The sequence below is a fragment of the Pantherophis guttatus genome, chromosome 5, assembly GCF_059756535.1.
Source record: "Pantherophis guttatus breed Tessera chromosome 5, ASM5975653v1, whole genome shotgun sequence".
Classification (NCBI taxonomy): Eukaryota; Metazoa; Chordata; class Lepidosauria; order Squamata; family Colubridae; genus Pantherophis; species Pantherophis guttatus.
This window is the reverse complement of record NC_142067.1, coordinates 77,764,241-77,778,526: the sequence shown is the minus strand read 5'-3', so window position 1 is coordinate 77,778,526 and position 14,286 is coordinate 77,764,241. Positions and strand designations below refer to the sequence as shown.

Here is a 14,286-nt window from a genome sequence, read left to right as displayed (position 1 = left end):
AAAAACAAATTAAAACAGACCTGGAGAGATGGAGAAATTTGCAATTATCACTAATGGAAAGAATAGCATTAATAAAAATGAATGTAGTACCAAAACTATTATTTTTATTTCAAACTATACCAATAAAACTGCAGAAAAAATACTTTGAAGAGCTGAAGAAAATAATGTGGAAATATGTGTGGCAAGGAAAGAGAGCAAGAATAAACGTAAAAATGCTGCAAGATGCAAGAACTAAGGTGGGTTTAGCCTACCGAATTGGAAATTCAATACAATCAAGTGGCAGCGCTAACATGGATTAAAGAATGGATCTTACTGAGGAATACAAGTCTATTGACCATGGAGGGCCATGATTTGCAACTGGGTTGGCATGCCTTTTTATGGTACAGGAAACAAAGGATACATAGATATTTCCAGAGACATTATGTAAGAAATGGTTTGTTATCAGTGTGGGAGAGAGTGAAAGAAAAACATTATCTGAATATACCAATGTGGCTTTCTACAATAGAAGTGGTGACATACCCTAATATTGTAAATATGGGGAATATTGTTAAATATAAGGACATCTTGACAGATCGGGGAGAACTGAGACAAAAACAAGAACTAGAAAGTCAAGGGACTGGGATAGATTGGTATACAAGATTGCAAATACAATCAAGATATGAAGCAGATCGTGGACAATATGGTTTTAACTTGGGGAAATCAGAACTGAATGAAATATTGACAGGAACAGATGAGAAAATGATTAAGAAATTATATAATTATCTATTGCAGATAACACTAGAAGATGAAGAAGTAAAAGAAACAATGATAGCATGGGCAAAGAATTTTGGATACACCATAGAATTGGATAAATGGCACCAACTTTGGGAAAGAAACTATAAACTAACAATGGCAACAGCTTACAGAGAAAATTTGTATAAGATGTTTTATAAATGGCATATGCCACCAAAAAGATTATCTAAGATGTTTAAAGATAAATCAGCTAAGTGTTGGAAATGTCACCAGTTGCCGGGTTCATATTATTATATGTGGTGGTTGTGTAAAGAAGCAAAACATTATTGGGTAAAAATATAAGCATGGTTAGAGGCAATGTTACAGCAACATGTAGAGTTAAAGCCAGAGATATTCTTACTGGGAATTTTACCAGAGAATTACAGTAAAGAAGATACATATTTGATTATTCATATAATAACAGCAGCTAGAATTGTATTTGCACAAAATTGGAAAGCAAATAAAATCCCGTTGGAAGGAGAAATTATAAAGAAAATGTTAGAATGTACAGAAATGAATAGATTAACACTGAGAATAAAAGATAAAGAGGAGTCGATGTATTTCAAGACATGGGATAAATTTTATGATTGGTTAGAAAGGAAATATGAATATGGGTATAGAAATAAAATAGATAGAGAATAGATGGGAAAAAACAATCAAAAAAATAGAAACCCAGATGATGCCAAGTAAAAGTAGAAAGGGGAGGATAAAAGGAAAAAAAGTGAGATGTTATAAAAATGTACACAAATGAGGAATTAAAAATAAATATTAATCAAATCAAATAAGAAATTGAAATGAGAAATAGAAAATCGGGGCTGCTCAAATACCATTTTAGATTGAACTAAAAAGGGAAACAACAAGAGAGAGGGGATGGAGTAGAGAGAAAGGAAGGGAGAGGAGAGGAGAGGGAGAAAAAGAAGAAAGGGAAAAGGAGAGGAAGAAAAGGGAGGGGAAAGAGGAGCAGAAGAGAAGGCTAGAAGGGGGGAAGAAGAGAGGAGTGGGGGGAAGGGAAGGGGAAGTAGGAAAGAGAAGGAGAGGAAGAACGAAGAAAGTAGGAGGAGAAAGAGGAAGGAAGGGGAGGAGAAGAAGAAAGGTTATGGTAAAGGTAAATGGTAAAAGAGCAGCCCCCAAAAAGTAAAAACTAAAAATGAAAGTTAAAAGATAAGTTGAATGAAAAATGATGGATAAATGACCGTACAGGTAAATGTGTTTATGAGAAATAAAAACTTTTTTGGAAAAAAAAAGTAAATAAATAAAAAAAAGAGGCCAGGTCTCCTTCAACAGAAGCAACCCGTCCATGGGAAGAAATTGCTATTTATTTTATAGTCTAGCTCCCGGAGAATAGCGGGAACACAGTCATTTGGACAGTGATTGACTTATTCTCCATGCAAGCCCATTTCACCACCTGCAAAGGGCTGCCCTCTGCCAAGAAATTGGCTCAGATAAAACAAATCTATCGGCTACATGGGGTCCCCTGGAGGATTACCTCAGATAGGGGAGTCCAGTTCACAGCAAAATTCTGGAAGGAGTTCCCGGGAGCCATAGAGTCCACCCAGGGTCTCAGATTGGCTTTTCATCCAAGCACTAATGGGGCGGCGGAACGAGTGAATGCCATGGTGGAGCAGTATACTTGAGGTGCTATGTGGATTATCAGCAATCTAACTGGGCGGACCTGCTGCCATTCTCGGAGGTGGCTTACAATAATGTGGTGTAAAGCAGCACTGGTCTGACTCCGTTCCAGATTACTAGTGGCATGGAATTTACCCCCATGCTGGAACTGCCCACAGAACCACATCATCCATGTCCGAGTGACTGGATGGAGTCCTTGAAGCAGGGATGGGAAAACACCAAGCAAGCCCTGGTGCAGGTGGCAAGAACCTATAAAGCACAAGCTGACAAGCACCGCTCCCCCAGCCACCTTTCCGAGTTGGTGACAAGGTGTACCTGTCAACGAAGCACTTGAGGTTGAGACTGCCAAGTAGGAAGCTAGGACCTAGGTTTTGGGGGCCATTACCAATAGTGAAAGTGATAAACCCTGTGACCGTGCAGCTTAGCCTCCCACACTTCCTAGGGAAAGTGCATCCGGTTTTTCATAGAAGCTTGTTAAAGCTGGTGGTAGGCTCCCTGCTAAGGCTGGTTGACTGGGTAGCCTCAAAGCCTATGGTAGTGAAAGGGGAGATCCACTATGAGGTGAAGAAAATTTTGGATTCACACCTGCCATCGGGGTCAACTACAGTACTTAGTCCACTGGAAAGGCTACCCTGTCTGAGGCTACCTGGGTTAAGAGTTGGGATGAGAAAGCGGACAGATTAGTCAAGAAGTTTCACCATAAGTTCCCAGGGAAACCTACGGAGCTGCCTGGAGGGGGCCGAGGAGGCTGAGAGAGATCAGTTTAATTCTCTATGGTCTTTCTTTCCTTTTTTCAGGACGTTCTCTTCGCATGAGGGGCAGCCTGTCAACCCTGGAGCCATCTTTGAGCATCTTCAGGTTTGCCAGTACAGTACAGTACAGTACAGTACAGTACAGTACAGTACAGTACAGCGAGGTTGGCTGGAGCTGTGGAAAGGAAGGGGAGGAGTAGAGATAGCTAAGGAGGATATGTAATCAAAATAACATTCTTTCTCCTGGGAACAAAGGACACACTCACCAGCACCTGGAGAGGCATGGAAGGGAGGCATCCGAGGTGGGGAGAGGTACCTGATTAGGGCATGTGATGGATGTGTGTAATGTGGGGAAGAACTTTGGACTTTGAATTAAGTGGGGAAAACCTGGGGGACTTCAGATTCAGGTTTTTACCAGCTGTGCCAATATGACATGCCTAATAAATCTATACTTTGAGGAACCTTGCCTTGCAGTTTTGATTTCCTATGGGCTGACACCCATACTTATTTCAGTCCATGCATGGCCCACCATTTAATTTACCACTTTTGTCTGTGCCTCTTTCCCAAACTGTACACTTGTCTTAGTCACACACACATACACAGGTCCATGGAAAAATTGTCTTCCATGAAACCGGTGCCAAAAAGGTTGGGGACCTCTGAATTAGATAATACAGGGTCTCTACAGGAGAGCACTTTTAAGGATTATGTATTAATAGAAAAGTAATTAACTTACCTCTGTTCCTAAACGCTAAAGCTGTTGCACATAAAAAATAGAGGAGCTCTGATCAACTATCATAGCCACCATTTTGACAGTTTTGCTGTATTGTTGTCTGTGGACACCCCCACTAAATGCAAGCATGGGATAAACTGAGCCAGGTTTGTTCTTAGTCTTTTAAGTGGCCACAAACTATTAGCAAAAGTGGCATTAGATCACAAAGCAAGGAGGCATCAACAAATGTTTGCCCTTTTGCATTTGAGCAACAAGAAACGACAGGAAAGGAGAAAGGGAAAGAGCAAAGACAAAGAACAAAGAAGGAAAGACAGCAAGGAAGGAAAAAGGAAAGAGGGAAAGAAGAAAGAAAGGAGAATGAACAGGAAAGGAAAAATAAGAGAAGGAAGGAAGGAAGGAAGGAAGGAAGGAAGGAAGGAAGGAAGGAAGGAAGGAAGGAAGGAAGGAAGGAAGGAAGGAAGGAAGGAAGGAAGGAAATTATAATGGGAGGGAGGGTCTGAGGAAAGTCCTGCCTTAGCACTTGGCCATCAGCAGCCCTGCTGCCCTGGTGGTCTCCCATCGTATCGCTGAGGATGCTTTGGTTACAAAGCCAGGTCTTCTCACATGGAGAAGGAGTGAACCTCCCTCTGACCCACACACTTTGCCCGCCCACCCACACCATGAGCAACCTGGCCAAGCACAGCAAGCACAGCAGCAGCCTCAAGGAGGAGATAAGCTCAGCCGGGCGACCCTTGGGGAAGGCTGGGCAGGGTTGGGCATTTGCCCTCTACTGCCCAGGCTCCAGGCAGCCTGCACCACCATCCAGGGGTCCTGCACGTGACCTGAGAGGGATGGCAAGGCTCCTCTGGTAGACAAGGGTTTGGCGTTCACCCTGGTCTCGCCTTCCTCTGCTGTAGACAATGGATCCCTCCAGCCACCCCAGGGTCACCCTGGCCATAAGTGATGTCAAGCTGGTAATGCCCACCCCAGCCAAGCCGACACCAGCCTCCCCTCTCCCCGAGGTCAACCATAAGCCTGATGCAGCCCTCAATGAAATAGAGTTTGATACCCCTGCACTATGAAGTTAAACGGATTCTGGACTCCAGACTATTCAAGGGGAAACTCCAATACCTAGTCTAGAACATGAAGGAAGATAGATTAGTAGAGAAATTCTATGAGAAATATCCCCAGAAGCCAAGGAATCCTTCCTAGAGGCCAAGGAAACCCTGGAGTAACTAACGTATGTACTTATTATTTTCCACTTTCTAGGGTAGGAGTCCTCAAACTAAGGCCAGGTACGGCCAACCCAAGACATTAATCCAGCCATCAGGGGACCCAGAAGATGCCCCACCCACCTCACCACCCTTCGGCCCCACCCTTCAGCCAAGCGCAGGACTTACCTTAGCAGGCAGAGTGCTTGTAGGGATGAGGGAAGAAAAAACGGGCCGTGCGGAGCTCCCAGGAGGCCTTCGTGTACCTCGTTTATGGCCAGCAGAGTGCTTGTGGGATCGGGGAAGGGAAAAACGGGGCCAGGAGTCCTCTGAGGGACCCATTTTTGCCCTCCCCCACCCCCAGAAACACTCTGCCGGATAATAAAGGGATGCACCTTTTACCGAGGAAAGAGCTAGATTTACCAGGGACTTCAGTCCACCATCAAGCCGAAGGGTCCCAATGGAAGAAGCTGTGCCTGCTGCGTAATTACGCGTTGCTTCCAAGAGTTGCGCTTAGTGCCAGGTACCTGCACACTTTCCATTCATTCTGGGTGAAACAGAGCAGAAGCAGAAAGGGGTGGGAGGCCTGAAAGCACGCAGAACCCCAGAGCGGCGCTCTCCTCTGGTGGCCAAACTTGCACAGAAGTGGTGCATCCCCCAATCCTGGGTTGGATGCGGGGCCCGAGGCAGAGGGGATGGTGAGCAGGCGGCCCTCAGTGGAGAGCGCCACCTTGCACTAAGCACAATTGTTGGAATAGATGCATAATTACATGGCAGGTACAACCTCTCCATTGGGACCCTTCGGTTTTTTCTTCCTCAGCAGAGCAAAGGGTGGCAAATTTTTGAGTTCTTTCCTCGGCCGGTAGCTCTCTTGCCCTACAGGTCAGCCACCTTTCGCTCCAGGGCACAATGTTGTCAGTTGCTCTGAATGAGCCTCCTTCCTTCCTTCCTTCAAGCGTGCTCCAAGCAGGCAAGTAGCTGGCCCAAAAGAGGCTCCTGCAAGCCGGCGGGCACCTGTTGGTGAAGCAGGGCTGGCGAGACACAAGTGAGAGAGGGACCGGGCACCACAATAGCCACCCCCACCTCCTTCTTCCCCTCCCACCGGCGCTTGGCTGCCCGCCCTTCTCCCACTTGTCGCTTGGCACTTACAGGGCTGTGGCCAGCGAGGCTGACTGCCCCCCAAAGCAGGATGGCCGTCTCCACCCCTGGAGAGGGAGGCAGGAAGGGCTGGCTGGCTGGCGGATCAGCGCTGCTGAGCTCCCACCTTAAGGCTTCCTCACCAGATCTGTTCCGACTGATGCCTGCCAGACATGGGAAACCCTTGCCTGAACCTGTTGCACACGTTCAGCACATGCGGAGGAAGCTCCGGGGCGGCCAGTGATATCCGAAAAGCGGATTGAGATTGTCACAATGCAAATAAAATAGAATAGAATAGAATGGAATGGAATGGAAATAGGAGAGAATGGAATGGGAATAGGGGTGGGATGGAATAGCAATAGCAATAGGATGGAATGGGAATGGGAATAGGATGGAATGGAATGGAATGGAATTCAGCAAGGTTTCTCTTCCCCACCCCCTTTGCTCTTTTAGCACGCTTTGAGAGAGAGAGAGAGAGAGAGAGAGAGAGAGAGAGAGAGAGAGAGAGAGAGAGAGAGAGAGAGAGGGAGGGGGGAGGGAGGGAGGGGGAGGGAGGGAGGGAGGGAGGGAGGGAGGGAGGGAGAGACTTGTTGATTGTAACCTCCTTGGGGCTGAGAAGAATTGCTGCAAAACTGAGTTTTCTGAAGTGGACCACTAGACTCGAAAACAAAAAATGATCTAGTAAAAAGAAAAGTCAAACAAAAGCAAATAAAACACCCCCAGGAGAAAAACAAATTAAAGTTTAATTTGTATGTATTATTTAATGGACTGCTAAATTGGCAAAATGGACTGATAAATTGGCCACGCCCATCCAGTCACATGCCCGCCTAGCCATGACCACCTAGTCACATGACCACATAGCCACACCCACCCACCCAGTCCGGCCCTCCAACAGTCTGAGAGACCGTGAAGTGGCCCCTGTTCAAAAAGTTTGAGGACTCCTGTTCTAGTGGGGTCAAAGGATGGGAGAAAAGAATTCATTCTTTAATTATGCGAAAACAGCAGGAACTAGTTAGAGTTGCTTTTGCTCCATGCATGCCAAAATGATGTACTCAATAAAGTTATGCTTAAAGAGATCTGACTGTCTCGAATTGCTGGCTTGGTTGGGTTCGTCAGTAGGAACCTTGACACATACAGCCAAAAATAATGACAGATAAGAATAAATATACTCTATTACTATTAGTAATAGGGACACGATCAGTGAAGTAAAGACAAGGATAGAGAAAGCTTGAACAGCATTCTTCAAAATGAAAAAGGTCTTCTGCAGTCACGACATAAGCCTAAGACTGATAATCAGGCTTGTCAGATATTATATCTTTTCTATCCTGTTCTACAGAGTAGAGAGTTGGTCTCTGACAGAAATCCATTTGAAGAAACTAGAAGCATTTGAAATGTGGATTTACAGATGGCTGTTACTGGGTTAACAAAATCACAAATGAGGAGGTGATAAGCCACCTGGGAAAGCAAAGGGAAATCATCAAAGCCATTAAAAAGTGAAAATTAGAATATTTTGGACATGTGATGCGACACCCAGAAAAATACGGCATCCTTCACTTAATCCTCCAGGGAAAGACTGAAGGCAAACAAGATCCAGGCAGAAGAACATCATGGCTTCAAAACCTAAAGGACTGGTTTGGACAAAACTCAGCAGCACTTTTTCATGCTGCTGTTGACAAAAATAGGATTGCCAACATGATCGCCAATGTCCGATGACGGATATGGCACAAGAAGAATTACTATTAGTAACAAAACATCAATGTTTCAATTCAAGACATTATCCCCTATTCCAAAAATATTTCACATTTATTTATCATTCACTCATTTACAAGATTTAAAAGCCACTGATGTTGAACAGTGTACAATTCCCTTTGCTCCCCTAAAACAAAATGGCAATTGAAACCAAACCAAAAAACCCAGTGGTTCCAAAATGTTAAACCTCCTGCATATTTAAAATATAGTAGCTGTATTAAAATAGAGTTAGCTCTATTTTAAGGACATCCTGCATTTATATACAATTCAGATCATTACCTCACATCACCAATATTGATAATAGAACTTATATACCGACAAAATTGGCTTTAGATATAAAAAAGCAAAGAGTATAACAAATAATTGAACTTATTTCTATGTACTTTCCAGAAACAAATACTTTTATGAGAAAACCATACAATGCTATAAATAAAATATATACCTGATAGCATTCTCCTTTTATATTGTCCAAGACATCTCCACATGTTTTACGCATGTATTTTCGACACCCATCAATCACCATTTCGTCAATGTTTTTGATACTAATAAGAATGAAATAACTCATTTTGTTGTTACTATAACATTCTTCATAATGTTCTTTGTTTCTGCCTTGAAACGCCTAAATTGTATAATGAACATACCACTAAAACATTAATAAATTGAGAGTTTTCCTGGAGCCAAATAGATTAAGTGAAAATATTCTTAGAAACGCACATATATTTATTATAATTCTTTGACATATGACCTGATATTAATCAGAGTATTTTAACCAATTGCATCATCCATCCTTAGAACTGAGCCACTGGCAGATATGATGGCCATCCCTGTAGATTGTCTCTCCTTGCCAGATAGAGTAAAATGGGGTCCCCAACCCTGGGCTTGGTACCAGGTTGCGGAAGTGGCGGGTGAGCAGGAGCTTACCTGCTGCTCACGTGCAACCATCCCCTCTTCCCCCCACCCCCGCTGCTAGTCCACAAAGCCAAAAAGGTTGGGGACCACTGGAGTAAAGCAACTCTTAGTTGCCTGAACAAAACTCTATTATAGTATATTTGTTACATAATATTTAGACCAGATTAAAGATGTTATTTTACACAAAAATGTTGTATGATCATCAGAAATTCTTAAGTACAACAATTTTAAAAGTAACAAGAAATCTTCAATTGAATTATAAAATGCTATACAATTTGAACCAGATTTAAGATAATAGCCAAAGTTTTAAATAATGCTCTAAACTAAGGAATCAAGATAAATAATAAACCAATAATCTTTGTTCCAAATAGAATGGGATGAAGACTTTTGTTTTTATATTAATGATCACAGGCTCATATCAAAAGGATATCTCTACCATGGTGACCATCTTTGGTTTCATTTTGACAATTTCATACAATATTCCTCCATCACCACCTCCAAGAATGAGCACTTCTTTGTTGGTGTAATCTTCCTTTCCACTCCCCATTATAGCTTTTGTATATGCTAGGTCACTTTCTGCCAGATCTTAAAAAGCAGAAAAAGAAACTTATGAATATACACAAACATAAAACAATCTTTTCATAACAATAACCATTTTGATACTTATAACTAATTAGTTAACTGACAATTTATATTATACAATGGATATTATATATATTTATAGTTGGTTAGTCTTACATTCATCCTTTAGAAATTAGCAAATTTGTAAGGGTAACTTTATAATTATAGGTAGTCCTCAACTTACAACCTTAACTGAGCCCATAATTTCTGTTACTAAGTGAGACATTTGTTAAGTGAATTTTTGCTCCATTTTATGACCTTTCTTGCCACAGTTGTTAAGTGAATGATTGTAATTGTTAAGTTAGTAACATGGTTGTTAAGTGAATCTGACTTCCCCATTGACTTTGCTTGTCAGAAGTTTGCAAAAACTACAACCGTCATAAATATAAATCAGTTGCCAAGCACCTGAATTTTGATCACAGACCATGGAAATGCTGCAATGGTCTTAAGTGTGAAAAACAGTCATACGTCACTTTTTGTCAGTGTTGTAAGTTCAAACGGTCACTAAACAAATTGTTGTAAGTCAAGGACTACCTGTAATAAGTAGAAAGTTGAAAGAGGGGGTAGATATTTTGCAACTTTCAAGACCTAATGCTTTGCTCTGCCTGGTAGGCAAAAAGGTATTGATTTATATCAGTTATATACTTATATTGTATATCACAATATAAGTATATAACTTATATTTATATTTTATTTTATATCATCCAAGAAAAAATGTGACAAGCATCTAATGATCCTTTCTTTCATGACATATGAATATAATATCAATTAATTCTTACACAGAATAAATGTTTAGCAATTTAAGAAAAATAATCCTAGAAATAGGCAATTCCAAGCCCTTAATAAGCCACGGGTTATGGCTTGTATTTAGTCTGGCAATTTAGAAACATTGTCTGGCCTGATTCAATAGCAAATGCATGTATTTTATTTTAAACTGATAATACTCACTAACATCCCCACTGAGGATAAGAATATTTCCAAATTGTTTTGAATGTAAAATTTTAATATTCTGATAAGCTGATTCTTCGTCATATACAACTTCATCTATGTCATATTCCACCAATCGCCCATCTGCTGTAGGCCAGTATCTATCAATGGCATCCCCTCTCATAATGACTGGCAAGCTAAAGGGAGGGAGGGAGGGAGAGAGGGAGGGAGGGAGGGAGGGAGGGAGGGAGGGAGGAAGGAAGGAAGGAAGGAAGGAAGGAAGGAAGGAAGGAAGGAAGGAAGGACACATTTTATTATTGTCAGACAACCTTAAATAGCAGCTTCCTAAAGGAACTATTATGTTTGAATAGATAGACAATCCAATGCTACAAGCAAAATACATATTTTAAACTAATAAATTAAATAAATTCATACATTTAGCATATTTTCTTTACTATTTTCTACTTTCCAGTGCTGGAAATTAGAAAATTACAATAAAGAAAATGTACTAAAGCCTTTTACATTCTAAATTTACATTTAATTCTAAAATATCTAAACCTATATTAAATTATCTTCAGAAATCTATTTTCTAATTTCCAGCATATTTCTAGTTTTTCATATATGTATGTAAACATATATTAACTACTAATGAGAAGTTTGTGTACAATATGACTTCACCGACTATATGTGTCCATATAAACTACTATTTCTTAAACCGGGATATATAGCATTAAATAGATTGCCAGGGAAATCTGTCTATGTTTGTTCTGAGTGCTATTAATACTATAATGTATAAAAGATAGGAAATTAAAAATTAAATGAATCATATTTTCTTGATCACAGATAATAGGAAAAAAATCTTATTTTTACTCATTCTAATTAAAATTGTCATATATACAGTATTCATAATAATATATTTGGTAAAAAAGAAGTTTCTGGCAGAATTTCCTTATGTCCATGATTAAAGAAGTTTCATGCAAATTTAAAGACTTTTTAAAAATTTCATTTTTGAATAAGCAGCAATATATTGATTTTGGAAATTTATAAATGAATTAAGGGGCCAGACGTATTTGAAAGAATATTTCCTGTGGGTTGCTTAAAAATTAACAGAAATATATACGAAGATTTTGAAATTGATTGCAAGAAATTTTCCTGTAGGAAAGTGTTGTTGATTAGAAAAAAAAAAGAACATGAGAAGAGGGGACTTTGAAGGTTAACTAGAACAGAGTGCCCCAATTATTCCGGGTTGACGGCCGGAGTGGAGGGGGGAGGGGGGAAAGGGGACGATTTTGTCAGAGAGGAAAGCACATGTATGCGTGTGCATGAGTGCCCACAATGTTCATGGCGACCCTTCTGCAAGTGGGGCCACGAGCACCCATGACAACTCACATGACTGGGGTCGCGAGCACCGGTGATGATTCTTGCACCAGTGGATCCACATGCCCACGAGGAGGCTAGCATGAGTGGGGATGCAAATGCCCACGACGATGCTTGCAAGTGGGGCCATGAGTGCCTGCGATGATGCAAGTGTGAATGGATTGCGAGCACCCGCAAGGAGGCTCACGCGAGGGGCGCTGTGAGCGCCTGCAACCATGTTTGCATGAGTGGGGCTGCGAGTGCCCGTGACGACGCTTGCATGAGTGGATCTGCGAGAGTCCACAACATGAGCACGAGTGGAGCTGCGAGTGTCAGTGATGACACTCACATGAGTGGATCTGCAAGTGTGTGATGCAAGCGCGAACAAGGCCACAAACACCTGTAATGACACTCCCACGAGGGGCCACAAGTGCCCATTATATCACTTGCACAAATGGGGCTATACGCACAAAGGTGCGTGCACCGCCCGGCCCCTCACATAGCCTAGTAGTGATTAGCCCGCAGCCTGGTAGTGGGCTGTGAACCACAGGTTGGGGACACCTTGATTAGTGGGAACCAGAGAGAACTAAGATTTACAATTAAAAGCAATAAAAACTCATGAATTCAACAAACCAATATTATTTGACTATGGAAGAATTCAAGGATATTTGGGAACAATACACTCAGAAATTGATCTAAAAATTGTCCGTTACTATAAAATTGGATTTAAAAGATGCTATAGAAGAGGAACAGATTTTACTAGATAATATAGAGGTGAGGCTGATTTGAATATGGATCTGAAAGTGGATACAAAAATGCCAGACAAAAAATTAATATGGAAAATGATGCCACACTGCATTTATAAATGAAATTGCCTGTTGTCTTAAAAATTAAGGGGGACATACAAATAAAAACCTTGTGAAGGTGTTTCTGAGAGGAGACAAAGAAAAAATTATAAGAAATCAAGTTGTGGGGCATTATTTGATGGGATTAAAGATCAATTAAAGATTAAAACATTTGATCTAGGTTAATATATAGTATATACAGTATATTCATAAGAGATATTTTATAGACACATCAGAGAAGATGATAAGTTACTGAAGTTGTATTTGTTATGGGTTATTTTTTATATACATATTTTCTTTTTTTCCCCTTTTTTTCTTTGCACTTTTAATTTTTAAAGTTTTACTTTTTATATTCTTCTTAGTTTCTATTAGTTTTTTATTTGTACACTTTAATAAAAAAATATTATAATAATTTTTTGGTTGCTTTCCCTTAATTTAAATACATGGAAATAATAATCATCTTACAAGTCTGTCCATTAGCTAACTAAATAATGTTAGCACTGTATAAAAACTCTATACTGTATATAATATAGGAGATAGTTTAACTATCACTTTGATTTCAGAGTAATTTATTCAGTCATGTCCTTCACTGTTATTCATATTTAAGAGATGCATGAAAGCTTTCTTACCGCTTTATCCTTTTGATACTTTTATGAAATAATTCTTTCATTTTTTCTTCTACTTTATTTAGAAGCTGCAGGAAAACATATGTGTATAAACCATAGTAAAAACATATTATACTTAAGAATTTGAAACCACTCTTAATTATTACAAATATTGGACATCATTTTTATTATTCAATCGACTTTGTATAGCTTATGTTCAAGTACCAAAACATCTTCTTGAACATTACTTCAAATACAGATTTTCATATGCATCCTGAAGCAAAGCTGAAATTTTGTCCACTTTTCTTTATGTGGTTCAGTAAAACAAAGTTTTCGGTAAACAAACAAAAAAATGTTAGTAATAGTTTGCATTATTTATTTGATTTATATCCCAATTCCCCCCCACAAAATTCTTAATTAAATGGTGATGTGTTGTCCTAGTCTTGTACTTTTACACGCTAGTATTTTATTTTCCCTTTTTAGCAACAATTCTGGTCATTCAGATGACTTTTATATTTATTTATTTCCTGTTGACAAGGTCTTTTATATAATTTGTAATATTATGAAGGCTTGTTATCTAACTTCAATATTATGGAAGGAGACTCACAGTGAAAAATATAATAAGCCTGATTATTGCATCTGCTTATGTCTACTTGTTTTTGTTCTTTACATATGCTGTAATGAACTGAAATCAAACTAAACTGATGCTAAATGCAAATCCTTAAAATTATCTCATGTTTTTCTGTTGGAATAATAGCAAGACTAGCTCGTCTTTTTTTAATAACTCATCTAATTAGGTTCCATTATTTATAACATTTTCAACTTCACTCTCAAAAGGCTATGAAACAGACTTAAAAATCCTCTCTGTGAAAGAATGGCTAAACTGTGAGAATATGTAAAAATAAATCTGACAAAGATACTCCATTTGGAGACTATATCCAAACTATAATTTTATATAGCGAACTGAACCATATTAAGTGTGAGCTTCCCTTTATATAAGCCTTAACATTTCAATTGTATAGGATAACTTAAATCTTAAATTACTGTTTCTGATATATACATTCT

At 39.8% G+C, this 14,286-nt stretch overlaps 1 protein-coding gene across 3 annotated transcripts in view; it reads right to left on the bottom strand.

Annotated features, from left to right (window-relative positions):
* The window catches only part of SMS (spermine synthase), a 232,624-nt gene that overhangs the window by 154,708 nt on the left and 63,630 nt on the right, over positions 1–14,286 (bottom strand). For all 3 annotated transcript variants that reach the window (XR_015728251.1, XM_087871352.1, XM_087871353.1), the window contains exons 4-7: positions 13,246–13,310; positions 10,437–10,612; positions 9,298–9,452; positions 8,401–8,490 (exon numbers count right to left, since the gene is read on the bottom strand). Coding sequence is in view for 2 of the 3 variants with exons in the window: in XM_087871352.1 (XP_087727478.1) it covers positions 8,401–8,490; positions 9,298–9,452; positions 10,437–10,612; positions 13,246–13,310 (486 nt within the window). In the remaining variant the exon portion in view is untranslated. The remainder of the gene's footprint in view (positions 1–8,400; positions 8,491–9,297; positions 9,453–10,436; positions 10,613–13,245; positions 13,311–14,286) is intronic.